Raw genomic sequence first — 27652 nt, 5'->3', positions numbered from 1 at the left:
TGCCGCGGAGCGGCTGGGCCCATGAGCCATGGCCGCTGGACCTGCACATCCGGAGCCTGTGCTCAGCAACGGGAGAGGCCACAACAGTGAGAGGCCCGCGTACTACAAAAAAAAAAAAAAAAAAGAAAAAGAATTGTGGAGAGTGGGCTAGATGGGGTGAACAAGCAAGTATAGCAGAATGTTCATTGTGGGTAAGTGCATGGATGTTCATTGAATAATCCTTTTAACTTTTCTGTATATCTGAAAATCTCATACTAAAATATTGAAGGTGGGGAGGATCAAACCTCATGGACTTGGTCGGACAACTGTAGACTCAGATCAGGGTCTCCATGTGATCTTGAAACTATTGAACTTCAGAGCCTCAGTTTCTTCATCTATAAAACAGGGCTGATACCTACCTCTTAGGACCTGGGTAGCATCATCAAGTACCTGGTATATAGATGCTTACCTGCAGCTCTGCATGTCAAGGGGGCTTACCAAGGAGCTAAGATGTTGGGAATACAGGTACCAACCAGCATGCCTTGAAGAGAAATAGGACTCAGAGGTGAAAAGTCCAGACTGCTCTCTCTACTGGGATGAGCACGAGGGCTGGGCCAGGGAGGCTGTGCTGTGTGTGAATCTCTCATTCAGCTTCTCTGGTCTCCAAGTTTTCTGTCTAGCTCTGTGTCCTATATCTGTGTATCTTGACTGACATATCAAGTTGGCTATGCCTTGGGAATCTGAAAGGCAGCCGAGGATAAGGAGAGCACAAGGGCATAGCCACCCAGTTGAACACCGTCCAAAGCCAAATCCCTCTTACTTACACCCTTTCCAACAAGCTTGGCTGTCTGGCTTCCAAGACCACCGCAGATTAAAGGAAACCAATTAGAACAAAGAAATCAAACCCTCTATGGGGACAGCAGCAGGAAGGGCCAGGAAATGAGAAGGTAGAAGCCAAAGGTACCAAATTCTCTATGGGGAAGGGCCGCTTAGTGATGGGAGCAACATGACAACTGGCTCCATAGGCCCCCAGTGTGTCCCCACCTTTCCGGATAACACCACAATGACCCTATTTTCTTTTCTTTTTTTTTTTTTGGCTGTGCCGCATGGCTTGCAGGATCTTAGTTCCACGACCAGGGATTGAACCCCGGTCCCCAGCAGTGAAAGCACCAAGTCCTAACCACTGGACAACCAGGGAATTCCCATTGACCCTAGTTTCAAGCAAGGCTCAAATAGCTCCTTTAAGGAACCAGAAGTATCTAATATACACTGACTTCCTTATAATTAATATTTTAAAGTCTTCAACCCAAAACTCATCTATCCATAAAGATTAGGTCATTTCCCCAGGATTCTCAATACTGTAAGGTCTGAATTTTGCCTGATAAAAGAAGAAAAGGGGGGTTTGTTTTTAGAATTTCCATCTTCCTCAGTCTGGTGTACAAGTAAAACTCTTGGGATTGGATCAAGGTTTGAATGACTTATAGGCTGATTCCCAACAGTGGAAATGGTCAAGGACACCTGGAGCTGGGGTGCTCCCTTCAGTTCCCTGCCCTACCTGGGTGCCCACAGCTAGAAGGCACAGGCCTGCTTCTCTGGAAGTAATCAGCACCAATGAAGATGTGCTCAGATTCAGGGCAATGGGATGCTTTGCTCAGAGGTCTCTACACCTGAGAATCCTGGCTGGCCAATGGGTGTAAATGGTCTTCCTTCACTTTGAGAGGAAGATTGATGATCTCTCTAGAGGTGGTAGAGGAGGAGAAAGAAGCAGAGGAGGCTAACTGAGCTGACTATTGACTAGCTGTGTGATCTGAACTCTTCCAGCCTGTTGCATCTGTAAAAGTGAAATTGCATGCTTTGAAGTGTGCTCTAAAGGCTAAACAGGGTGACAACCTGACTTCCCAGCTCTAAGGGCTCCCTTTCTTTTCCTCATTAGATGAGGCGGCAGCAGAGGATAGCAGTCAGCCTGGAGCTCCGGAAAGCCAAGAAGGATGAGCAGTGCTTGAAGAGGAGAAACATCACGGATGTCTCCCCTGACGCTTCTGAGCAACAGACCAAACGGGTGCGTTGGGGACATGGCATTTAGAGCAGTTGGGTATAAAATACGTCCTTAGTAAGTTTCTCTGCGTTGAAAATGTTTGAGTCAGAACTTGCAAGCTCTAATGGAGTTCCTTTAAGGAAAGGGGTGGAGAGATGGTGATTAGAACTAAACTGGTGTTTTCAGAAAGCTAAGTGTCATTAGCTTTGTGGCCGTGAGTCTGGGATCTATGTTCTAACAGGGGGTGGAGAAGATGCTGCCTCTCATTGAAAATTCACTTGCTGCCATTCAGCTGGAAACAGGAAATGAGGGGTCATGGAGGTTCTCCCTCACTGGAGGCACATAGTCACTCGACGTGTCTCGTCTTACCTAGGACTTGAATGCTGTCATCTAGCTTCCATTCTCCATCCGCCCCAACCTCACTCAAGGCAAATCCTGGGGTACTTCCAGGCCAATATTGTTGTGGTGAATCTTTTGCTGAATGCCCTGACTTAGGAGGGTTAGAACTCTGATGGTGTTGTGTCTTCATGTCTTTTATGATCTGTTATGTTAGCTATCCATGTGCATCCTTGCATCCTGCTAGGATTAAGCCTCTTAGAGGGCAGAGATTGGTTCAATCTGGGCAAGTGGATCCCATGATGTTCTACTGTCCACCAAATGGGATGGCTGTGATCATTCTTTGAATTGCCGTAGGACTCTGAACCCTACTCTACCCAGCTGCATTCATCTAGAGGAGTCCCTAGGATTCCTGCCACCCAAGGAAGATGAAACTGTGAAACACAACTATGAAAGAGTTTTCTTTTTTATCCTATATTAGCATGTTCCTTTTAAAATTCTAATTCACATACCACAGAATTCACCCTTTTAAAGAATATAATCAGTGGTTTCTAGTATGCTCACACGGTGGTGAGACCATCACCGCTTACTAATTTCAGAACATACTCATCACCTCAGTAGAAACCCCACACCCACGAAGCAGTCACTCCTCACTCCTCCTTCCCCCAGCCTCTGGTGACCATGAATCTACTTTGTCTCTGTGGATTTACCTATTCTGGATATTTCATATAAAGGGAATCGTATAATACGTAGCTTTTTGTGCCTGGCTTCTTTCCATCAGCAGAATGTTTGCAAGGTTCATTGATGTTGTAGCATGTGTGTCAGTACTTTCCTTTTTGTGGGTGAATAATATTACATTGTATACCACATTTTGTTTATTCATTCATTAGTTGATGGACATTTGGATTGTTTCCATTTTGGGGGTGTTATAAGTCATGCCACTATGAACTTTTTTTTTTTTCTCAAAAAAATTTATTTTTATTTTTTATTTTTTTAAATTTTCGGCTGCATCGGGTCCTAGTTGTGGCATGCAGGACCTTCCTTGAGGCATGCGGGATCTTTCGTTGTGACACGCTGGCTCTTTGTTGCGGTGCACAAGCTTCTCTCTAGTTGTGGCGTGTGGGTTTTCTCTCTCTAGTTGTAGCGTGTGGGTTTTCTCTCTCTAGTTGTGGCGTGCAGGCTCCAGGGCGCGTGGGCTCTGTAGTTTGCGGCACGCAGACTCTCTTGTTGAGGTGCGCCAGCTTAGTAGTTGTGGCGCATGGGCTTAGTTGCCCCGTGGCATGTTGGATCTTAGTTCCCTGACCAGGGATCGAAGCCTCGCCCGCTGCCTTGGAAGGTGGATTCTTTACCACTGGACCACCAGGTCCCCGCTATGAACGTTTTATGCACATGTTTTTGTCTGGACATATTTTCAGTTCTGTCAGGTATATGTAGCCGTTGAATTGCTGGGTCGTATGATAATTCTAAGTTTAACTCTTTGAGGCAGTGCTTGTGGTGAGCTGAATAATGTCCCCGCACCCCCAATATCTCCCTATCCTAATCCCCAGAACCTGTGAATGTTACCTTATATGACAAAAGGGATTTTGTAGATGTGGTTAGATTAAGGATTTTTCTTTCTTTCTTTTTTTTTTTTTTTTTGGCTGTGTTGGGTCTTTGTTGCTGTGCACAGGCTTTCTCTAGTTGTGGCAAGTGGGGGCTACTCTTTGTTGTGGTGCGCGGTCTTCTTATGGCGGTGGCTTCTCTTGTTGTGGAGCATGGGCTCTAGGTGCGCGGGCTTCAGTAGTTGTGGCACACGGGCTCAGAAGTTTTGGCACACGGGCTTAGTTGCTCCACAACATGTGGGATCTTCCCAGACTAGGGCTCGAACCCATGTCCCCTGTATTGGCAGGCGGATTCTTAACCACTGCGCCACCAGGGAAGTCCCCAGATTAAGGATTTTGAGATGTGGAAATTATCCTGGATTATCTGGATGGACCCAATGTAGTCCCATCTGTCCTTATAATAATAAGAAGGATGAAGGACAAGGCAGAGCAAAAGCAGACATGAGCGTGTAGTGCCTTGAAGATGGGAGGGGTCAAAGGCCAAGCAACACAAGAAGCCCCACTAGAGGCTGAAAAAGGCAAGAAAATAGACTCTCAGAGCCTCCAGGAGGAAACAGCTCTGCCAACATCTTGACTTTAGTCCAATGAAACTGATCATGAACTTCTGACCCCTAGAACCGTAACTTTGTTTTAAGCCACTAAATTTCTGGTAATTTTTTACAGTACAAATAGGAAACAGATAGGCTGCCAAACCTGTTTCCAAAGCAGCTGCATCCCTGTACATTCTTACATCCTTACCGACACTTGTTATTATTCATTTTTGGATTAGAGCCATTTTATGGGTGTGAAAGGTTGTATTGTTGTAATTTTGATGTTTTCCTAATGACTAATGATGATGAGCAGTTTTTCATGTGCTTACTGGCTATTTGTATATCTCCTTTCGAGAAATGTCTATTCAAACCCTTTGACAATTTTTAAAATCAAGTAATTTGTCTTTTTTTTTTTTTTTATTTTTTGCGGTATGCGGGCCTCTCACTGTTGTGGCCTCTCCCGTTGCGGAGCACAGGCTCCGGATGCGCAGGCTCAGCGGCCATGGCTCACAGGCCCAGCCGCTACGCAGCACGTGGGATCTTCCCAGACTGGGGCACGAACCCGTGTCCCCTGCATCGGCAGGTGGACTCTCAACCACTGCGCCACCAGGGAAGCCCAATTTGTCTTTTTATTGAGTTGAAAGGGCTCTTTATATATTCTGAACATTAGACCCTTAGCAGTTATGTGATTTGCAAATCTTTTCTCCCATTCTGTGGGCTCTCGTTTTACTTTCTTGATAGACTCTTTGAAACACAAATGTTTTAAATTTTGAAACGGTCCAATTTATCTATATTTTGTCTTTGGTTTGCTTGTGCTTTAGGTATCATATCTAAAAATCCATTGCCTAATCCAAAGTCACCAAGATTTATGCCTATGTTTCCTTCTAAGAGTTTTATAGTTTTAGCTCTTATGTTTAGGTCTTTCATCCATTTTGAGTTAATCTTTGTAAGTGGTATGAGTAGGGGTCCAACTTCATTGTTTTACATATAGATGTCCTGTTGTCCCAGCACCATAAAGGCTATTCTTTCTCCATTGAATGGTCTTAACACTCTTGTCAAACATCAGTTGACCATAAATGTGAGAGTTTATTTGTGGACTATGAAATTTCTACCATTGATCTATATGTTTATCCTTATGCCAGCACAACAGACTTGATTACTGTAACTTTGTAGTAGGTTTTGAAATTGGAAAGTGTGGGTCCTCCAATTTTGTTCTTTTTTTCCCCAAAGATTATTTTGGCTCTTTGGGATCCCTTGCATTTCTATATGAATTTTAGAATTGGCTTGTCAATTTTTTCACTAAAGGAAGCTCAGATTTTGATGGAGATTGCATTGATCAGTTTGTGGAGTATTGCTATCTTAACAATGTTAAGTCTTCCAGTTTATGAACATAGGATATTTTTCAATGTACTTAAGTCTTCTTTAATTTTTAAAAATAGTTTTCAGCATATAAGCGTTGTGCTTCTTTAGTTCAATTTACTCCTAAGTATTTTATTCTTTTTGATGCTACTGTAAATAAACTTATTTTCTTAATTTCAATTTTGTATTGTTCATTGCTAGTGTACAGAAATACAACTGATCTTTGTATGTTATCCTGAAACCTAGCTGAACCTTGTCTATTAGCTCTAAATTTTGGTGTGTGGGTTCCTTAAGATTTTCTATATTCAAGATCATGTCATCTGCACACAGAGAGAGTTTTACTACTTTCTTTCTAATCTAGATGCCTTTAATTTCTTTTTCTTGCTTATTTAACCTGTCTTGAACTTCAATACTGTGTTGAATAAAAGTGGCAAGAGTGGATATCCTGTGCTGTTCCTGATCTTAGGGGGGAAGTTTTCATTCATTTACCATTGAGTATGACGCTAGCTGTGAGTTTTTTGTAGATGCCTTTGTTAGATTGAGGAAGTTCCCTTTTATTTCTAGTTTGTGTTGAATGCTTTTCCTTTTTATTAATCATGAAAGGGTGCTGAATCTTGTCAAATGCTTTTCCCGCAGTTGTGGAGATGATCGTGTTTTTTTTTCCCGTATATTCTATTGATATGGTATGCTACATTGATTTTCATAGGTTGAACCACCCTTGCATTCCTGGGTTAAATCCCAGTTGATTATGATGTATAATCCTGTTCATGTGTTGATGCATTTTGTTTTCTAGAATTTGTTGGGGATTTTAAGATATATTCATGAGGGATACTGATCTGTACTTCTTGTAATATCTTTGTCCAGTTGATATTGGGGTAATACTGGACTCATAGAATGAGCGAGAAAGTTCCCTCTTCTATTTTTTGGAAGCATTCATGAGGGAGTGCTGTTATTTCTTCTTTAAATGTTTGTAAAAATTTACCAGTGGAACCTTTTGTATCTGGGCTTCTCTTTGTGGAATTTAAAAAAAAATTAATAATTCAATCTCTTGTTTATTCAGATTTTCTATTTTTTTAACCACTTTTGGTTTGTGTTTCTAGGAATTTGTCCCTTTCATCTAGATTATTTAATTTGTTTGTATACTTTTTTCATAGTGTCTCTAACCTTATTTATTTCTGTTAATTCAGTAGTAATGTTCCCAATTTTATTCCTGGTTTTAGTAACTTGAGTCTCACCTATTTTTCTCTTGGTCAGTGTAGCTAAAGATTTGTCATTTACATTGCTCTTTTGAGCCAACTTTTGGTTTCATTGATTATTTTTTTCCTCTCTATTTTTTTCATTCTGTTTCATTTATTTCCACTCTAGTATTTAATATTTCCTTTCTTCTAATATTTTTGGGTTTGATTTTCTTTCATTTCTAATATTTTAAAGTAGGAAGTTAGGTTATGGATTTGAGAGCTTTCTACTTTTTCAATACTTGCGTTTATGGCTACATATTTCCCTCTGTGCTCTGCTTTATTTACATCTCATTGGTTTTGGTATAGTGTATGTTTTTTTTTCCATTCATCTCAAAGTATTTTCTAAGTTCCCTGGAATTTTCTTCTTTTTATCCATTGGTTATTTAGTTTGGAGTAATACCATTTTAATTTCAATAGTATATAAAACAATACTCCTATATAACTTTATTCCCTCCCTGCTTTTGCTCTCATTATCATCCAAGTTACCTCTTTACACATCATGTGCCCATTAATATAGGTTTATAATTATTGCTTTATGCAGTTGTCTTTTAAGTCAGAAGAAAGACAATAAAAAATACATTTATACTGTCTTATTTATTTATTTTTATTTTATTTAATTTTTTTTTGGCTCCAAGCTGTGTGTTGGATCAGGTCTGTTCTATGCATTTCCTCATTTTTCTTTTTTTTTGAATTTTATTTTATTTATTTTTTTATACAGCAGGCTCTTATTCATCATCCATTTTATCCACATCAGTGTATACATGTCAATCCCCCAATTCATCACACCACCACTGCCCCATCCCCTGCCGCTTTCCCCTCTTGGTGTCCATACATTTGTTCTCTACATCTGTGTCTCAATTTCTGCCCTGCAAACCGGTACATCTGTACCATTTTTCTAGGTTCCACATATATGCGTTAGTATACGATATTTGTTTTTCTCTTTCTGACTTAATTCACGCTGTATGACACTCTCTAGATCCATCCACATCTCAACAAATGACCCAATTTCATTCCTTTTTATGGCTGAGTAATATTCCATTGTATATATGTACCATATCTTCTTTATCCATTCATCTGCCGATGGTCATTTAGGTTGCTTCCATGACCTGGCTATTGCAAATAGTGCTGCAATGAACATTGGGGTGTATGTGTCTTTTTGAATTATGGTTTTCTCTGGGTATATGGCCAGTAGTGGGATTGCTGGGTCATATGGTAATTCTATGTTTAGTTTTTTAAGGAACCTCCATACTGTTCTCCATAGTGGCTGTATCAATTTACATTCCCACCAACAGTGCAAGAGGGTTCCCTTTTCTCCACACCCTCTCCAGCATTTGTTGTTTGTAGATTTTCTGATGATGGCCATTCTGACTGGTGTGAGGTGATAACCTCATTGTAGTTTTGATTTGCATTTCTCTAATGATTAGTGATGTTGAGCATTCTTTCATGTGTTTGTTGGCAATCTGTATATCTTCTTTGGAGAAATGTCTATTAGGTCTTCTGCCCATTTTTGGATTGGGTTGTGTTTTTTGTTATTGAGCTGCATGAGCTGCTTGTAAATTTTGGAGATTAATCCTTTGTCAGTTGCTTCACTTGCAAATATTTTCTCCAATTCTGAGAGTTGTCTTTTTGTCTTGTTTATGGTTTCCTTTGCTGTGCAAAAGCTTTTAAGTTTCATTAGGTCCCATTTGTTTGTTTTTGGTTTTACTTCCATTTCTCTAGGAGGTGAGTCAAAAAGGATCTTGCTCTGATTTATGTCATAGAGTGTTCTGCCTATGTTTTCCTCTAATAGTTTTTATAGTGTCTGGCCTTACATATAGGTCTTTAATCCATTTTGAGTTTATTTTTGTGTATGGTGTTAGGGATTGTTCTAATTTCATTCTTTTACATGTAGCTGTCCAATTTTCCCAGCACCACTTATTGAAGAGACTGTCTTTTCTCCATTGTATATCATTTCCTCCTTTGTCATAGATTAGTTGACCATAGGTGCATGGGTTTATCTCTGGGCCCTCTATCTTGTTCCATTAATCTATATTTCTGTTTCTGTGCCAGTACCATATTGTCTTGATTACTGTAGCTTTGTAGTATAGTCTGAAGTCAGGGAGTCTGATTCCTCCAGCTCCGCTTTTTTTCCTCAAGACTGCTTTGGCTATTCAGGGTCTTTTGTGTCTCCATACAAATTTTAAGATTTTTTGTTCTAGTTCTGTTAGAAATGCCATTGGTAATTTGATAGGGAGTGCATTGAATCTGTAGATTGCTTTTGGTAGTATAGTCATTTTCACAATATTGATTCTTCCAATCCAAGAACATGGTATATCTCTCCATCTGTTGGTATCATCTTTAATTTCTTTCATCAGTGTCTTATAGTTTTCTGCATACAGGTCTTTTGTCTCCCTAGGTAGGTTTATTCCTGGGTATTTTATTCTTTTTGTTGCAATGGTAAATGGGAGTGTTTCCTTAATTTCTCTTTCAGATTTTTCATTATTAGTATACAGGAATGCAAGAGATTTCTGTGCATTAATTTTGTATCCTGCAACTTTACCAAATTCATTGATTAGCTCTGGTAGTTTTCTGGTGGCATCTTTAGGATTCTCTATGTATAGTATCATGTCACCTGCAAACAGTGACAGTTTTACTTCTTTTCCAATTTGTATTCCTTTTATTTCTTTTTATTCTATGATTGCTGTGGCTAGGACTTCCAAAACTATGTTGAATAATAGTGGTGAGAGTGAACATACTTGTCTTGTTCCTGATCTTAGCAGAAATGCTTTCCGTTTTTCACCATTGAGAATGATGTTTGCTGTTGGTTTGTCATATATGGCCTTTATTATGTTGAGGTAGGTTCCCTCTATGCCAACTTTCTGGAGAGTTTTTATCATAAATGGGTGTTGAATTTTGTCAAAAGCTTTTTCTGCATCTATTGAGATGATCATATGGTTTTTAGTCTTCAATTTGTTAGTATGGTGTATCACATTGATTGATTTGCATATATTGAAGAATCTTTGAATCCCTGGATAAATCCCACTTGATCATGGTGTATGATCCTTTTAATGTGTTGTTGGATTCTGTTTGCTAGTATTTTGTTGAGGATTTTTGCATCTATATTTGCATCTATATTCATCAGTGATATTGGTCTGTAATTTTCTTTTTTTGTAGTATCTTTGTCTGGTTTTGGTATCAGGGTGATGGTGGCCTCATAGAATGAGTTTGGGAGTGTTCCTTCCTCCATAATTTTTTGGAAGAGTTTGAGAAGGATAGGTGTTAGCTCTTCTCTAAATGTTTGATAGAATTCACCTGTGAAGCCATCTGGTCCTGGACTTTTGTTTGCTGGAAGATTTTTAACTACAGTTTCAATTTCATTACTTGTGATTGGTCTGTTCATATTTTCTATTTCTTCCTGGTTCAGTCTTGGAAGGTTATACCTTTCTAAGAATTTGTCCATTTTTCCAGGTTGTCCATTTTATTGGCATAGAGTTGCTTGTAGTAGTCTCTTAGGATGCTTTGTATTTCTGCAGTGTCTGTTGTAACTTCTCCTTTTTCATTTCTAATTTTATTGATTTGAGTCCTCTCTCTCTTTTACTTGATGAGTCTGGCTAATTGTTTATCAATTTTGTTTATCTTCTCAAAGAACCAGCTTTTAGTTTTATTGATCTTTGCTATTGTTTTCTTTGTTTCTATTTAATTTATTTCTGCTCTGATCTTTATGATTTCTTTTCCTCTGCTAACTTTGAGTTTTGTTTGTTCTTCTTTCTCTAGTTCTTCAGGTGTAAGGTTAGATCGTTTATTTGCGATTTTTCTTGTTTCTTGAGGTAGACTTGTATAGCTATAAACTTCCCTCTTAGAGCTGCTTTTGCTGCATCCCATAGGTTTTGGATCGTCGTGTTTTCATTGTCATTTGTCTCTAGGTATTTTTTGATTTCCTCTTTGATTTCTTCAGTGATCTCTTGGTTATTTAGTAATGTATTGTTTAACCTCCATGTGTTTGTGTTTTATACATTTTTTTCCTTGTAATTCACTTCTAATCTCATAGTGTTGTGGTCAGAAAAGATGCTTGATATGATTTCAATTTTCTTAAATTTACTGAGGCTTGATTTGTGACCCAAGATGTGATCTATCCTAGAGAATGTTCCATGTGCACTTGAGAAGAAAGTGTAATCTGCTTTTTTTGGATGGAATGTCCTATAAATATCAGTTAAATCTATGTGGTCTATTGTGTCATTTAAAGCTTGTGTTTCCTTATTAATTTTCTGTTTGGATGATCTGTCCATTGGTGTAAGTGAGGTGTTAAAGTCCCCCACTATTATTGTGTTACTGTTGATTTCCTCTTTTATAGCTCTTAGCAGTTGCCTTATGTATTGAGGTGCTCCTATGTTGGGTGCATATATATTTATAATTGTTATATCTTCTTCTTGGATTGATCCCTTGATCATTATGTAGTGTCCTTCCTTGTCTCTTGTTACATGCTTTATTTTAAAGTCTATTTTATCTGATATGCGTATTGCTACTCCAGCTTTCTTTTGATTTCCATTTGCATGGAATATCTTTTTCCATCCCCTCACTTTCAGTCTGTATGTGTCCCTAGGTCTGAAGTGGGTCTCTTGTAGTCAGCATATATATGGGTCTTGTTTTTGTATCCATTCAGCAAGCCTGTGTCTTTTGGTTGGAGCATTTAATCCATTTATGTTTAAGGTAATTATCAATATGTTTGTTCCTATTACCATTTTCTTAATTGTTTTGGGGTTTTTTTTGTAGGTCCTTTTCGTCTCTTGTTTTTCCCACTTAGAGAAGTTCCTTTAGCATTTGTTGTAGAGCTGGTTTGGTGGTGCTGAATTCTCTTAGCTTTTGCTTGTCTGTAAAGCTTTTGATGTCTCCATCGAATCTGAATGAGATCCTTGCTGGGTAGAGTAATCTTGGTTGTAGTTTCTTCCCTTTCATCACTTAAAGTATATCATTCCACTCCCTTCTGGCTTGTAGAGTTTCTGCTGAGAAATCAGCTGTTAACCTTATGGGAGTTCCCTTGTATGTTATTTGTCATTTTTCCCTTGCTGCTTTCAATAGTTTTTCTTTGTCTTTAATTTTTGCCAATTTGATTACTATGTGTCTCGGCGTGTTTCTCCTTGGGTTTATCCTGTATGGGTCTCTCTGCGCTTTCCTGGACCTGGGTGGCTATTTCCTTTCCTATGTTAGGGAAGTTTTCAACTATAATCTCTTCAGATATTTTCTTGTGTCCTTTCTCTCTCTCTTCTCCTTCTGGGACCCCTATACTGCGAATGTTGTTGCATTTAGTGTTGTTCCAGAGGTCTCTGAGGCTGTCTTCCTTTCTTTTCATTCTTTTTTCTTTATTCTGTTCCACAGCAGTGAATTCCACCATTCTGTCTTCAGGTCACTTATCCGTTCTTCTGCCTCAGTTATTCTGCTATTGATTCCTTCTAGTGTAGTTTTCATTTCAGTTATTGTATTGTTCATTCTGTTTGTTTGTTCTTTAATTCTTCTAGGTCTTTGTTAAATATTTCATGCATCTTCTCAATCTTTGCCTCCATTCTTTTTCCAAGGTCCTGGATCATCTTCACTATCATTATTCTGAATTCTTTTTCTGGAAAGTTGCCTATCTCCACTTCATTTAGTTGTTTTTCTGGGGTTTTATCTTGTTCCTTCATCTGGTACATAGCCCTCTGCCTTTTCATCTTGTCTGTCTTTCTGTGAATGTGGTTTTTGTTCCACAGGCTGCAGGATTGTAGTTCTTCTTGCTTCTGCTGTTTACCTGCTGTTGGATGAGGCTATCTACTATACTGTCTTTTTTTTTTTCGGTACACGGGCCTCTCACTGTTGTGGCCTCTCCCATTGCCAGAGCACAGGCTCTGGATGTGCAGGCTCAGCAGTCATGGCTCACGGGCCCAGCCGCTCCATGGCATGTGGGATCTTCCCGGACCAGGGCACGAACCCGTGTTCCCTGCATCAGCAGGCGGTCTCTCAACCACTGCGCCACCAGGGAAGCCCTATACTGTCTTTTATATTTACCATTATATTTTCCTTTCTGGTGTTGCTGGTTTCTTCATGTCTTTGGTTATTATCTAGTTTCCAGTACCCGAAGAACTCTCTTCTTGTAGAATGAGTTTGCTGACGATGAATTCTCTCAGGTTTATCTGAGAATGTCTTAATTTCTCCATTTTATTATAATTTGCCATGTATAGAATTCTAGCTTGACAAACTTGCTCTCAGCATTTTAAATATGTCATTTATGCTTTCTGGGGATAAATCAGCTCTTGATCTTGTTGAAGACTTGTGTATGGTGAGTTGCTTCTCTTTTCCTGATTTCAAAATTCTCTTTTTGTTTTTGGCTTCCAACATTTTATGATGTGTCTGAATGTGGATCTCTTGGAGTTTTTCCTGTTTGAAGTTCATTAAGCTTCTCAGAGGTGTAGATTAATTTCTTCATCAAATTTGCAATGTTTTTGGAAATCATTTCTTCAAATATACTTTCTGCCCCTTTCTCTCTCTTTTCCATTCTATTATGCATATGCTGTTGATCTGTAAGGCTGTGTTAAGTTTAATCTTCATTTGTTTTTTTAATAAAAAACACAGTCTTTATTTCCCTCAAAGGGGGTGCACTATTCCTGGAAGTACAGTAATACCTGGGTCAATGCATGGAGTGGATGGAGCAAAGTTCTATTCCATCTCCTAGTTCCAAAATCCATTTAATATATTGTCCTTGGATAGAGGGTGTGTCAGAAATTAAACTGATAGGAATAGCTACTATTCTTGCTTCTTGGCCTTTTGGCTAAGATCAATTCATTCTTTTTTTCCCTCATGCTGCTTAATCTCAATGGACCCATCTTTAAGTTCACTGATGATTTGTTCTGTGTCTAAGACATCATTCTTATGTCTCTAGGACATCATTCTTAGACTTTCCTTTAGTTCTTTAGACATGCTTTCATTTAGTTCTTTGAACATATTTAAAGTCTTTGTCTAGTAAGTCCAATGTCTGGGCTCCTCAGGGACAGTTTCTATTAATTGCCTTGTTTTTTGCTTGTATACGTGTATACTTTGAATGTCTTGTAATTTCTTTAACAACTAGTCATTTAAAATAATGTGGCAACTTTGGATATAAAATCTGCCCCCCCACCCCTTGCCCAGGGTTTGTTGTTGTTGCTCCTCATTGTTTGTTCGTCCAGTGACTTTTGAGTTGATTTTGTAAAGTTTGTATTCTTTGTCATGTGTAGACACTGAATTCTCTGCTCAGTTAGCTTAGTGGTCAGCTAATGATTGGACAGAGATTTCCTTACACACTTGGAAGCAAAAATTCACCCAGTCTTTGCCAAGGCATTCTGTGTGCATGTTGGGGCATGCCTTCAACATTCAACGAGGAAGTTGACAATGCTGCCTTAAACCTTCACTTCCTGCTTGCACAGAGCCTCAAAGTCAGCCAGAGGTGAGACCTCAGGGTCTTCTCTATTTTATATGAGCATGTGCAACGGTTCTATAGAGGCATGTGACCTTCTAGATTTTCAGGAACATGTTGGAGTTCTCAAAGCCCCAATGAACATCTCATTCCCAGCTTTGCCTTTTAAGTTTTTTGGTTAGTCTATTGTTTGCCCCCAACTGTTATCTGACCCCCCCACCCCCCACCCCAAGCAGCTGTGAAGTTGAACCACTTCCTCTAACTGTTTTTAACAAATACCTACAGGGAAAAGACTTTTTGCATTGTGTGAGCTCTGAGTCAAATAAAATAGAATCTTACAAATGGGATCTCCCAGGAAACCACGAGAAGCATCGAATAATAATAATTCTCTGGGAATGAGGCTTTAAGGGAGCACCAACCTGTTCTGCCTCCTCCAGTGGCTGCTGGGCTGTTGGTTTTCAAAGCTACCACAGAGCTGGGGGAGGAGTGGGAATAAGGCAAGGCAAAATGCCATAAGCCTTGCTGTTCTTACTGAGATTTAGACATTTTTCTTGAATAAACCCTTTTCAGCTTGAATAAAACAAATTGCTGCAAACCTTTGGTCAGTTTCCAGAGTTCTAAAAAAGTTGATTCTATTTTTCAGGTTTCTTGTTGCTTTTCTGGAGGAGAGAATTTTGAGGTCCTTGTTCTCCCATTTTTGCTGCCACCCACTAGCATGTTCTTACTGCATGGGATAAAAAGGTGCTGGGGATCCAAGTGATGATAGGAATTACCTATCCCCCAGAGCATGGGGAGTGTCCCACAAATCAGTGAGACCACCAAATGTTCTTCCTTCCCCTAATCCAGACCAGCATACACATTGAGACTTAGTGTTCAAGCCAGCTTCTTCTAATCAGATAGATGGCTAGACTAGATGACCTGTGGTTCCTTTTGGCAGAGACTCTGACTTGAATGTATGTCTCCTCGCAGGTCAGCCTCACCCTGCAAGAAATAATCAATGGTGTCAATGCCTCAGATCCAGAACTATGTTTCCAGGCCACCCAGGCAGCCAGGTATCACCAAACAGACTTGTATTATTGACAGATGCATAGCTAGAAACGGGTTCCAGCAGCCTATTTGGTTTCTTGGCAGTGGCAAAATGCCCACACAATATAAGAAAAGGCCGGTCCATCCAAAAGTGAGATGAAATTGCTCCTCTACCCTGTCCTTGAGAATAACTTAAGATATGCAAGTGTGGTCAGAGATGAATGGCTTAATTTAAATTGGCCTCAACAGGAATGGCGGCTCACAGATAATAACTAAAGGGAAAAATATTGCTTCATCACTGCAGAGTGCTACCGGCTGAACTCTAGGATATGAAGGAGCTCTGGCCCAGGGGTTTGTTTCATTTGATAGTTAGGAATGCCAAGAACATCCATAAAGGAGGTTCTTCTTACCTGCCTCACAGGACATGTTCTTGTCTTTTCTCTTACACTACGAAGGAAAATGCTGTCCCGGGAAAAGAACCCTCCTCTGAAGCTGATTGTTGATGCAGGGCTCATTCCCAGGCTGGTGGAGTTCCTGAAGTCATCCCTTCATCCCCGCTTGCAGCTTGAGGCAGCCTGGGCTCTGACCAATATTGCCTCCGGTACTTCGGAGCTGACTCGTGCTGTCGTGGACGGAGGGGCCATCCAGCCCTTGGTTGAGCTCCTGTCTTCCCCTCATATGACTGTGTGTGAACAGGCAGTGTGGGCCCTTGGTAATATAGCAGGTGAGCCTCTCCCCTTGGTGGGGGGCAGGGGGCAAAGAAAATGGTGGGCCTTGTGAGTGGCATGCGATGGGAATTCTTTGGGTAGTATTGCAGATCAGACATTTTAAGTATAAATACCTAGCAATGCTGGGAAGAGTACGGGCCTTTCCGAAATTCAGAGTCAAGTTCAGAGACCAAAAATTGAAGCTGAAGCTAGAAGGCATAGTATGTTCTGAAGCTCCAGGCTGCCTAGGGACACCTGCCAAGACTGGGGTCCTACAGCCTCAGGGCTTAGTGGCTTCAGGAACAAAAGACAACTCTTTGGCTCATGCAATGTGGGGATTTTATGACAGACCCTTACATCACCCAGTACCCTAAAAGAATTCTACCTTCAGTGAAAGTTGACCAGGGAATACACACGAAAATGTCTGCTTAGTTTAGGCTAAAAGTCTCCCCTGAAAACGCAATCCTAAGACTGGCCTCATGGATTTGGGACTGGATACTGTATTCCCTGCATGGTCTGTGAAAACACAAGCTGGGGAGTGAGTGCTGTCAGGTTAGGAACTCCAGGATCCCTGGCTGAATATAAATGTGACGCTCTCTGGGGGAAACAAACTCAGTCGGGCCCCTCAGGATTTTGACAAATTAAGATCAGCCAAATATTAGCAATTTCAAGTTCAGAAAGTCAACAATCCACTATGACTGAGTCAGCAGAAGCAAACAATGTGATTAGACCTCCAAGGACTTCAGAGGATGGAATTAGCAAACACAGAATATAAAATAAGTCTACTTTTTAAAAGCTTGCAGAAATAAAGCAACTATTACAGAGATTTTGTCTCTCATTTTGCTTAGTGCAGTAAGGAACAGGCAAAATTGGGTGGTGTAGTATAACTTATACCTTGCCTGATGATTGAAGAATTACAGGCTGAGACGTCTAGGGTCTAAAATTGGTATTCTAGCCAAAGTAGCAGAAAACTGATGGCTAGAATCTGTCCATCTCCCAGACTTTGTTCTGAGTTGCATTTGGAAGTTACTGCCCCATGTCAAAGCCTTCTGGGAAGACAATTTGGTCCATAGTGGCCTTTGTCTCCTGAGAACCATGCTGTGAGATGCCACCAGCATTTAGAGCGCGCTGCCTGGGCCCAGTTGGCTGGCTCCTTGATGGGTCCAGAGACTCTGCTTATAGCAATCCCTGCTGTGTGGTGCCTGATTTCCACATCAGGCCATCTATTCAACCAACATGTCAGAGACCCAGGGTCTAGTTCATGGCTATACTATCTACTTGCCCAACCCAGGAATGAGTTTTGGCCTCTCCCCCTTTGCAGAGACTTGTGAAGAATTACTCACCTACCCCAGGACTCTCTCTGTTCCCTCTTTGAGTGTCATGTTCTTGTCTATTTGTAGGTGATGGACCAAAATTCAGAGACGACGTTATCTTGGGTGATGCCATTCCACATCTGCTGACCCTGGTTTCATCAAGTATACCAGTGAATGTCTTTTTTTAATTAATTTTATTTATTCATTTATTTATTTGGCTGCGTCGGGTCTTAGTTGCGGCATGCGGGCTCTTTGTTGCGGTGTGCAGGCTTCTCTCTAGTTGTGGTGCATGGGGTCAGTAGGTGCAGCGTGCAGCTCAGTTGCCCCGTGACATGTGGGATCTTAGTTCACTGACCAGGGATTGAACCCGCGTCCCCTGCATTGGAAGGCAGATTCTTAACCACTGGACCACCAGGGAGGTCCCCAGTGAGGGTCTTTTTAATGAGGTAACCTAGTTAGGTAACAGGTTCCCAAAGTTGGGAAATCGCGTATGTAATTCCAAATCAATGCTAGGCCATGTTGTTGCTGCCCGGCCCCCTAACAATAGTAATGATGAACAAGGCCTAGGACTGAATATTACTTTGGGTAGAAGTTGATCCAAATTTGTCCTCAAGGGCAGTAGTGCTGATCTTTCTTTGCGGGGGGCGTTGGGGATTAGAAGAGACCCATTCAAGTTTTTCTAAGCTTACAATCCTGCAAAAGTAGATGACTGAGCTCTCTGTTCCAGGGGTACAGACAGAATTAGCGGCTCACCAGTTCTGTTCCTGGGTAATAAATAGGGTCTAGGTTGGAAGCTTAGGGTCCAAGTTGATTGCTGTGGCAACACTAGAGGACTCCCTGGGTTAGGAATGGAATTTGGGTTCTAGTTTTGCCTCAAACAAAAATGAAGAGAAGGCAGCTTCCAAAAGTCAAGGGAATAGATGCCCTGCCTTCAAGGTGAGAGAGAACCTGATATGGTTGAACCGGAAAAAGGCTGGCATGACCAAGGGAGCTTGCAAGGAGAGAGCGATATAAGATGACAAGTAGGGCAAGGGACTTAGACATCATCTTGGTGGCAAAAGGAAGGCTTTGGAGGGTTTCAAGGCAGGAAGTAAAGTGGCCTGATTTTCCAGAAAGACCATTCTGGCTGCTTGCTGTAGGATTATAGCAGAGGGAGATGGAGAAGCAGATGGACCTGGGTTGCTGCTGTGATGGGCATAGAAGGGGGAGACAGAAAGAAGTGAGGATGCCCTCGGGTTTCAGGTTAGTTTGTTTAGAGCACTGTCCTCCTAGAGATGTGGGGAGGATAGAGGGAAGAAGGAATTGGAGCCTTAGTTGTACCTATTAAGTTGAAGCCAGTGAGAGGCATCATTGCAGCAACAACAGATAGATAGATATGCAGGTCTATCTAGATGATTGTGCATGTATGTGTCATCCAGCTGGGCAAGGTCAGCCAGAGCAGGGATCAGCCAATCTAACCTGGCCAACTGCTTGTTTTTTTAAATAAAGTTTTATTTATTTGAAATAAACAGCCACACCCATTCATTTACATACATATTGTCTGTGGCTTTTGCAGTGTTAGAGGGCAGAATGGATAAGTTGCAACAGAGACCACGTGGCCTGCAAAGTTGAAAAACTTTATTATCTGGCCTTTTACAGAAAAAGGTGGCTGACCTCTGCTCTAGAGTGTGAGGAAAACCAAGACCAAGTCCTGAGGGCTCTGAAATTCAGAACTCAGTAGGACCTGCTAAGAAGAATGAGAAGAAACAGCCCATTTGACAGTACACCACCAGGCTTGGTGTCACAGATGGCAAAAAGAGCTTTTTCAAAAAGCTTGGATTTGGTGACTTGGAAGGAGCTGATTTCATCACTAACTCCAAAGAAGTAGGGGAAGAAACCAGACTAGAAGGGGGTAGAAGAAGGAGATAGACAGTGAATACGGATGCCTCCTTGAGGATGGATTCTGAAAAATAGAAGTGGGGTGATGGCTGGAGAGGCACCAAGGGTAGGGGTTGAATGTCGCATAGTGTGTTTCTATACTGGTGGGACTGATCCAGAGGAGAGAGGTGATCCTGGGGACGGATGGGAAGACTGATCTTCAAATAGAAGGTCAAAAACGTGGTTAGGACATGTTGGTAGAGTTCATAGGCTGGTGGGAAGACCAAGTAACTCCTGCTTGATCTTTGTTTCATCAATGAGAAATGAAATTAGGTCATCAATCGAGTCAAGTGGGGAAGGACATTTTGAAGAATATAAGGAAGCCTCCATCTGACGTTTGCATATAAAACAAAGCTCATTCTCTGTGTTCCTCCTATACTTATTACCTAGAATAAATTCCTGTTTGAAGTTCAAAGGCTTGGGTTCATGTGGGTCGATCCTATTGATCAAAGATGGTCAGGACACATTGCCATTGGTGTTTTCCTTCTTTGCACCCCTTGCTGGAGACAGTCTCCTCGTTACAGGTCACATTCCTGCGGAACATCACATGGACCTTGTCCAACCTGTGCCGGAACAAGAACCCATACCCTTCTGATAACGCAGTGAAGCAGATGTTGCCCACCCTCTTCCACCTCCTGTGGCACCCAGATGAAGAGGTTCTCTCGGACACCTGCTGGGCTCTGTCCTACCTCACCGACGGCTGTGATACACGCATCGGCCAAGTGGTGGACACGGGGGTCCTGCCCAGGCTGGTTGAGCTCATGAGCAGCTCAGAACTCAATGTCTTGGTAAGTGTCCCGGGTCATGTCGGTCTCTGTAGGGGCCTTCAGATTAGAGTCTGTGGGTCATCGTCACTTGAGCAGGTTCTGTTCTCTCCTACCCCCAAGCCTTCCCCAGCTGACATTCATCCTTTACCTGGAACAAAGCTGTTCATCTGCATTTCCCTGGTCTCTGCTACTCTGTAGCCAAAGACTTGAATCGATCTTGATCCAAAATCCTAGTGGGTATTCAGTGACTTACTTTTTCTTGGTCTGATAACTAGAAAAGATAGAAGAGCACCAATTAAAATTGCTTATAATCCCTCCACCCAATGAACTATTCTTTTGTGGCCTTTCATTCTACTGGTCTATGCATGTAGACGTTAACAAGTTGGTGTGCATGTTTGTGTGTCTGTGTGTGTGTTTTAACGTGAAGCTCGTAACATTTAAATTTCTTACTCAAGTATAAAAGATAATTCCCCCTTATCCTCTCCCCAGCTGGTTCTCTTAGACTACTTCAGATATAGGTGAAAAGTAAGTAAAACCAAGGTCAAATACTTGACTCTGAGACATATGTCACTTACATAATATACTTCTTGAAAATGTAGTTTGAAGCATGGGTACCCCTTTTGATTTCTATGCCTAATATTGTATATTATGCAGTCTTAGCCGTCATCTGTTCTGAGATGAGGGTAGCATTCCTCAGAAGTCAAGGTTAGTTTGGGGATAGTGCCGGGATCATGGAAGGTGTGAAGACAACATCTTCAAGAAGTTGTTCATCGTGGGGGCTTGGGGCCCAGCTGCGGCAGTCCTGGCAAGGCTGTGATTGGCCTATGGCACTTCTAACATCTCTCACTCGAGCAGCAGATACCTAGCACGATAGGCTAGGAAAACTCTAGAACTGTTGATGGGCTGTGCTGGGGCTGCCACTACCATGCAGAGAAACCAAAATAAATCCACAGTCAGCCCTCCTAGGACAGTTGTCTTAAGCCCAATCATAGACCCGTCCTGGGGACCTTCAAAGTTATTGAGAGAAGGGGCTTCCCTGGTGGCGCAGTGGTTGAGAGTCCGCCTGCCGATGCAGGGGACACGGGTTGGTGCCCTGGTCCGGGAAGATCCCACATGCCACGGAGTGGCTGGGCCCGTGAGCCATGGCCGCTGAGCCTGCGCGTGTCCGGAGCCTGTGCTCTGCAACAGGAGAGGCCACAACGGTGAGAGGCCTGCATACCGCAAAAAAAAAAAAAAAAAAAAAGTTATGGAGAGAAGCTTTATGAATACACCGAAACGAAAAGTCCACTGAGATTTCACTAGCTCTAATAACATATACAACAGAAACTTTTTTTTTAAATGAGGTTAATTATAGGGACCAGCCTCATTCCCAAAGTGGTTTGTGGTGGTTGACTAGTTATTTATTTATTTATTTATATTTTATTTTTGCCTGCATTAGGTCTTTGTTGCTTCGCGCGAGTTCTCTCTAGTTGCGGCGAGGGGGGGCTACTCTTGGTTGCAGTGCGTGAGCTTCTCATTGCGGTGGCTTCTCTTGTTGTGGAGCACAGGCTCTAGGCGCGCGGGCTTCAGTAGTTGTGGCTCGCGGGCTCAGTAGCTGTGGCTCGCGGGCTCTAGAGCGCAGGCTCAGTAGTTGTGGCACACTGGTTTAGTTGCTCCGCAGCATATGGGATCTTCCCACCCTAGGGCTGGAACCCGTGTCCCCTGCATTGGCAGGTGGATTCTTAACCACTGTGCCACCAGGGAAGTCCCTACAACAGAAACTTGATACTCGTGCTAAATACAAATTCAGTAGAAATTATTACATTGTAAAGGCAACCATCAATTTACCAATTTTCCCAATGTAAGGATATGAAAAGGACAGCATCATTTGATAGTATATCTCTTGACCTCTATACCACTTGAGCTGGAACTACTGGGGGGCTAGCGAGTACCTTTAAACTATGTAAACAGCCATGGATGCACAGAATTAATAAGGATCGTGGATATAATCATTGTTCACAGGCTTCCAGAAAACCATCAGCACAGCACGATGGATGTTTGGGAGGGCACGGAGCTTGGTGCAATGGTCACCTTCCACGGTGATGAATTCGTGGTACTTGGTGACACTTTCTCACCTTGTTCTTCCAGACCCCCTCTCTGCGCACTGTGGGGAACATTGTCACAGGGACGGACCACCAGACCCAGCTGGCCCTGGACGCAGGCATCCTAGCTGTGCTGCCCCAGCTCCTCACACACCCCCGCTCCTCCATCCAGAAGGAGGCAGCCTGGGCCCTAAGCAACGTGGCCGCGGGGCCCCGCCAGCACATCCAGCAGCTGATCGCTTGCGGTGTGCTGCCTCCCTTGGTGGCTGTTCTAGAAAACGTAAGTGGCCCACGTGACAAAAGGTTACTCTCCAGCGGGCCCTGTGTTGAACTTCTTTAGCTCTTCAGAGGCAGGCTGAGAAGCAAAACTAATTGAGATCACGACGAACCTATGAAACATTAAGTTTCCTAACTCTCCCTGAAAAAAAGAAAGGGGCATCCCATTTTGAACAATCCATTAAAAATTTAGAAGACTCAGCAAGAATTGGCCAGTGAAAAGGTGATCCCACAGCTCAAATACCCAGAGGAATCTTGAGCTGGTAAATACTGGCTCATCTCTAGCGTTAAAAGAATGTGCCATCTACTCTCCTTGGCAAAAAGGGATGAGGTTTGGCTTGGTTTTGTTTTAGGAGGAAAAACGTATCGGGTTACAGTGATATTATACACTGAAGACTTTGCAGTGTAAAAATCACATTGATGAAAGGGGTAATATATATAGAAAATCCAGATATAACAGTAGAAATACAATAAAGCTTCCTTCTTCCTCCTGATTCCTACTTCCTTTCCCCAGGACAATTAAGAGGGTCAGCATTTCTTTTTGTCACCTTTTAGTGGATGAGCTATGTTTAAACCATCGACTTGTGAAACAAGTCAGGAGTGGTGACCTGGGGTTGCAGACAGAGGTTACTGAGTAGGATGGGGAAAAGGAGGCACTGGCCGTGTCCTGCTCTCAGGTTGGCTGGTGGGTTCCCAGGTGTGCATTAGGTACAAAAAGGTAGCCCAGGTTTGCTACCCAAATCATGGCATCTTCCAGTCTATCGGACACTTCCTATCCTGCTGTGAGTCTGTACGTATTCTAATCAGAAACATCTAGTCAGGATCAAGGAGTAATCTTTTTTCAAACTGTACCTTTTGAACTATAGCTTGCTTGGAGCCATACGTTTTTTGTTTTGGTTTGGTTTTTTTGGTGTTTTTTTTTTTTTTAACTTTGCTTTAAACTGAGTCAGTTTTCCCCAGCCATAAAATGGGAATAACTCCTCCTTCAAAGGGATAGAAGGATCTGTGATAAATGACTCCCTTCTCTCTGGGCCAAGTGCTTTTTATAAATGTAAGTGATGCATTGAGTGATATTTCAGTGGCTTTCCTCTGTCCCCTCCAGACTGTGTGCTCAACTTTGTAGCTCTGGAGCTTCTTGTCCAAAGTTTTACTGGAGCAGAAAGACTAGAAATGTAGCCATGGGTCACTATAACCTAAAATCCCTAATTTGTATTGATTGGGTGATGTTGTTTCTCTTTTTCCGATAACCTGACTTAAGAAAGTGAGTCTGTTTGAATTTAGAACCTCCCTCTAAGACCCCACATGAGTCTGCCTTTCCTCCTCCTTGGCTTCTCAAAGATGCTGTCTTCTGCTCAAAAACTAAAGGCAGGTTGCCAAGGGATTCTGTGTAAATTGCACATATAGTCCTGGGAATTAGGTAGTCCAGCCTACCTAGAAATTGAACCATGTTTGCATCAGTATATTTAAATTCTTCAGGATCTGTCAAGAATGGAAATGTTCTCTCTCTGCAGGGAGACTTTAAAGTCCAGAAAGAGGCTGTCTGGACAGTGGCTAACTTCACAACTGGGGGCACCGTGGACCAGTTGATCCAGCTTGTCCAGGCTGGAGTCCTGGAGCCACTAATAAATCTTCTCAATATCCCAGACACCAAAATTGTTCTCATCATTCTCGACATCCTCTTTTTTATCCTCCAGGTGAGCTGTTCTGAACAGGTGGGTTTCTAAATAGCAGTCTCTAAATTAAGATGTTTAATTTGGTCCTTAAAACCTAACTAGGGGCTTCCCTGGTGGCGCAGTGGTTGAGAGTCCGCCTGCCGATGCAGGGGACACGGGTTCGTGCCCCGGTCTGGGAAGATCCCACATGCCACGGAGCGGCTGGGCCCATGAGCCATGGCTGCTCAGCCTGCGCGTCTGGAGCCTGTGCTCCGCAATGGGAGAGGCCACAGCGGTGAGAGGCCCGCATACCACACACAAAAAAAACAAACAAAAACAAAAAACCTAACTAGGATTCTCTTTTCCTCTCTACTTCCTCACCCCCTCCCTTTGTCCACACATCCTGTGGATGACAAGACAAGAGGCCTTTCAAAGAAGGTCCATCATCTTCATTTTCTCAGATAAGTGTTTGTGTGCCCAGCACTGTTTTAGATGTTCAGGAAATGACAAAGCAAAGTCCTTGTTCTATAGAGCTTTTGTATTAGTGGGGAGGGGAACAGACATCAGATAGAGAGTTACGGGTAAAATATATCTGATAGAGGGGTAGTTACTGATGGCCCAGAGTGGAGAGGGGATGGTGATCTCTTATATGTAGTAGTTAGGAGAAACTTCACTGAGGAAGGACATTTGAGCAAAGACCTGAAAGAAGTAAGTGAGTCCTGTGGATACCTGGGAAAGAGCACTCTAGGTGAAGGAAATCTTAAAAAGCAAGGAGGGGGGTGTGGCCAGAGCAGAACAAAGGGATGAAAGGTGGTGGGAAACAGGCTCAAGGGACCCAGGGGCCAGATCACGGAAGGTCTGTGAGAACGTGGACTTGCTCTGAGTGAGAAGGAGAAACCAATCAAAGGTCTGAAGCAAGGAAAAAAATAGTCAATGAGCCACGTGGCTGGCTCTTTTGGAAGACTGAAACATAGAATATACTTGAAGGAAGCAGCAGGACGTTAGCGATGATAGATCTCGAGGGACCATACTAGAGTTCCTTTTCCATTCAGCTATGTGGCTGGGAAAATGGACTACAAAGCCTTGAATTAGAATTCTAGAAAAGTCTTATTTCTGAAATGTAAGTTAAGCCAATATTTACATACTATTTGTGTTGGTTGTATACTGAACAACAAATTACTCCTTGGTGGCTTAAAACAAACATTTATTATCTCACATGGTTTCTGGGGTTAGGAATCTGGAGGCAGCATAGTTGGATGGTTCTGGCTCAGGGTCTTTCATGAAGTTCAAGATGGAAACTGGGGCTGCAGTTTCATCTGAAGGCTTGGTGGAGGCTGGAGGATCAGCTTCCAAGATGACTCACTCACATGCCTAGAAAGTTATTCTTACCACATGGATTCCCTGGGACTGCTTGAGTGCCCTCGCATCATGGCAACTGGCTTCCCCTGAAGCAAGTGACCTTAGAAAGCAAAGTGGAAGTCCCAATGTCTTTTATGACCTGTGAAGGAGGTTATTTCAACAGCATCCTATTGGTTACACAGATCAGACCATTTCAACATGGGAGGGGGCTACACAGGGGCATAAATACCCAGAGGCTGGGATCATCTCAGGCCATCGTGGGGGCTGGCAATATTCATTTGGTTAAGGTCTTTTTATATGTGACTAAGCCATTTGAAAAGTTTCAAAGTAACACCGGAGAACTCCTTTTATTTATTTTTATTTATTTATTTTTGGCTGTGCTGGATCTTCATTGCTGCGCACAGGCTTTCTCTAGTTGCGGCTACTCTTCATTGTGGTGCATGGGCTTCTCATCACGGTGGCTTCTCTTGTTGCAGAGCACGGGCTCTAGGCATAGTATATGTACAAATGTTGAGTGAGTGAATACCCATGGATGAGAAATCCAATGATCAGCATTGGATGAAATCAAATCACATCATTTGTTTCCAGGGACCTCATTAGTTGCCATGGTGTGGCTTCTGTCACCCAGGGTCTCCTGCCCGACCCCTCAAGGCTTTCCAGGGAGTGCAGGGCCAGAACATCTGCATTTACATAGTATCACTTGAACATTCTTTTCTCTGTTTTTAAAGCAATCTCTATTAATTAGAAGGGAGATACCTACCAAATAGTGTTTAGTGATGGATATATAGATGATGGCATATTCAGAAAAAAAAAATACTGTATTTTGTGCAATGAAGATAAACCTCAATAGACAGATGACAAATATCCAAAATGAGAGGAAGACAATGCAATTTTAAGTCAGTCTGGGAAAATAACACTACAACTGCCCATTCTGGAGTGGGTGGCTTTCATCCGATTCTGCTGAGGTGAAGCCCCACGTCCTAAGCGCTTTGGTGCAGAGTCTCACTCTTCTACGGCCCACAGGCAGCAGAGAAGATTTCTCAGAAGGAAAGCATGTGTCTGCTGATAGAAGGACTCGGTGGGATTGATAGAATTGAGGCTTTGCAACTTCACGAGAACCGTCAGATTGCCCTGACTGCTCTGAACATTACTGAGAGACACTTCTCTGAGGTAAGTGCCCAAACCTCCTGGGCAGGTGATCACCTGGCAGGTACCTGAGCTGTTCCTGGGATGTGGGTGATGGACAGGCGGGCTTCTCTCATGACTTGGCCCTGAGCTTCTCCCCATCCATGTTATGCAGGCCACCTTTGAGTGGCAGCTTCCTGGCTCCTGGAAGCTGTTCCAGACCCATTAATCTCATAGAAGTTTGTCCTGCTGCCTCTGGTGTAGAATTTCACTCGTTTTTGTTTTTGTTTTTCCCTACTCGCCTCTCTTAGGGGAGGGAGAGGGGGAAGAAAGGAGTATGATGCTAAAGTGACTTTGTACTGAGAAATACAAACAATGAAGGCAGGCCTAGCTTTTGAACAAACTTTTTTGCTACTTAACTGCATTTTGTCTCTTTCCAGAATATGTTGATTGGGAATGAACTCAACAAAAGGCTCCCAGAATTCCTGCAGGAGCAGGGAATAATGATCAGAGAGCATTAGATACTTTTTAAAAGCTTTTTATTATAGTAAAACATATGTAACATAAAATTTACCTTGTAAATCTTTTTTTTTTTTTAATTTTTGGCCACACCCCACAGCATGTGGGATCTTAGTTCCCTGACCAGGGATCACACCGCAGCCCCCGCACTGGAAGGCAGAGTCTTAATCACTAGACCGCTGGGGAAGTCCCTACCATGTAAATCATTTGTAAGTGTACAGTTCACTGGCATTAGGTACATTTCACACTGTTGTGCAACCATCACCACGTTCCATCTCCAGAACTTTTCCAAATGAAAACTCTGTCCCCATTAAACAATAAATGCCCCGTTTCCCACCCCCCCACTCCCCACCAGGCCCTGGTAACCACCATCTTACTTTCTGTCTCTGTGAGTTTGACTACTAAGTGCCTCATAAGAGGAATTGTATGGTAATTG

General features: G+C 42.3%; 1 protein-coding gene and 1 non-coding gene across 5 annotated transcripts in view; one reads left to right on the top strand and one right to left on the bottom strand.

Annotated features, from left to right (window-relative positions):
* Nucleotides 1-27652, top strand: part of KPNA7 (karyopherin subunit alpha 7) — a 130465-nt gene that overhangs the window by 91263 nt on the left and 11550 nt on the right. For all 4 annotated transcript variants that reach the window (XM_060284230.1, XM_060284228.2, XM_060284229.2 and 1 more), the window contains 8 exons: nt 1913-2038; nt 15444-15526; nt 15956-16224; nt 17608-17690; nt 19962-20225; nt 22332-22565; nt 24073-24255; nt 26596-26742. In XM_060284230.1, the coding sequence (XP_060140213.1) occupies nt 1913-2038; nt 15444-15526; nt 15956-16224; nt 17608-17690; nt 19962-20225; nt 22332-22565; nt 24073-24255; nt 26596-26742 (1389 nt within the window). The remainder of the gene's footprint in view (nt 1-1912; nt 2039-15443; nt 15527-15955; nt 16225-17607; nt 17691-19961; nt 20226-22331; nt 22566-24072; nt 24256-26595; nt 26743-27652) is intronic.
* LOC115846885 (U2 spliceosomal RNA) lies at nt 13674-13864 on the bottom strand. Its single transcript, XR_004037099.1, has one exon. It is a non-coding gene; the product is annotated as a U2 spliceosomal RNA (small nuclear RNA).

Source organism: Globicephala melas, chromosome 15, assembly GCF_963455315.2.
Source record: "Globicephala melas chromosome 15, mGloMel1.2, whole genome shotgun sequence".
NCBI lineage: Eukaryota > Metazoa > Chordata > Mammalia > Artiodactyla > Delphinidae > Globicephala > Globicephala melas.
This window is presented reverse-complemented; position numbering and strand designations above follow the sequence as displayed.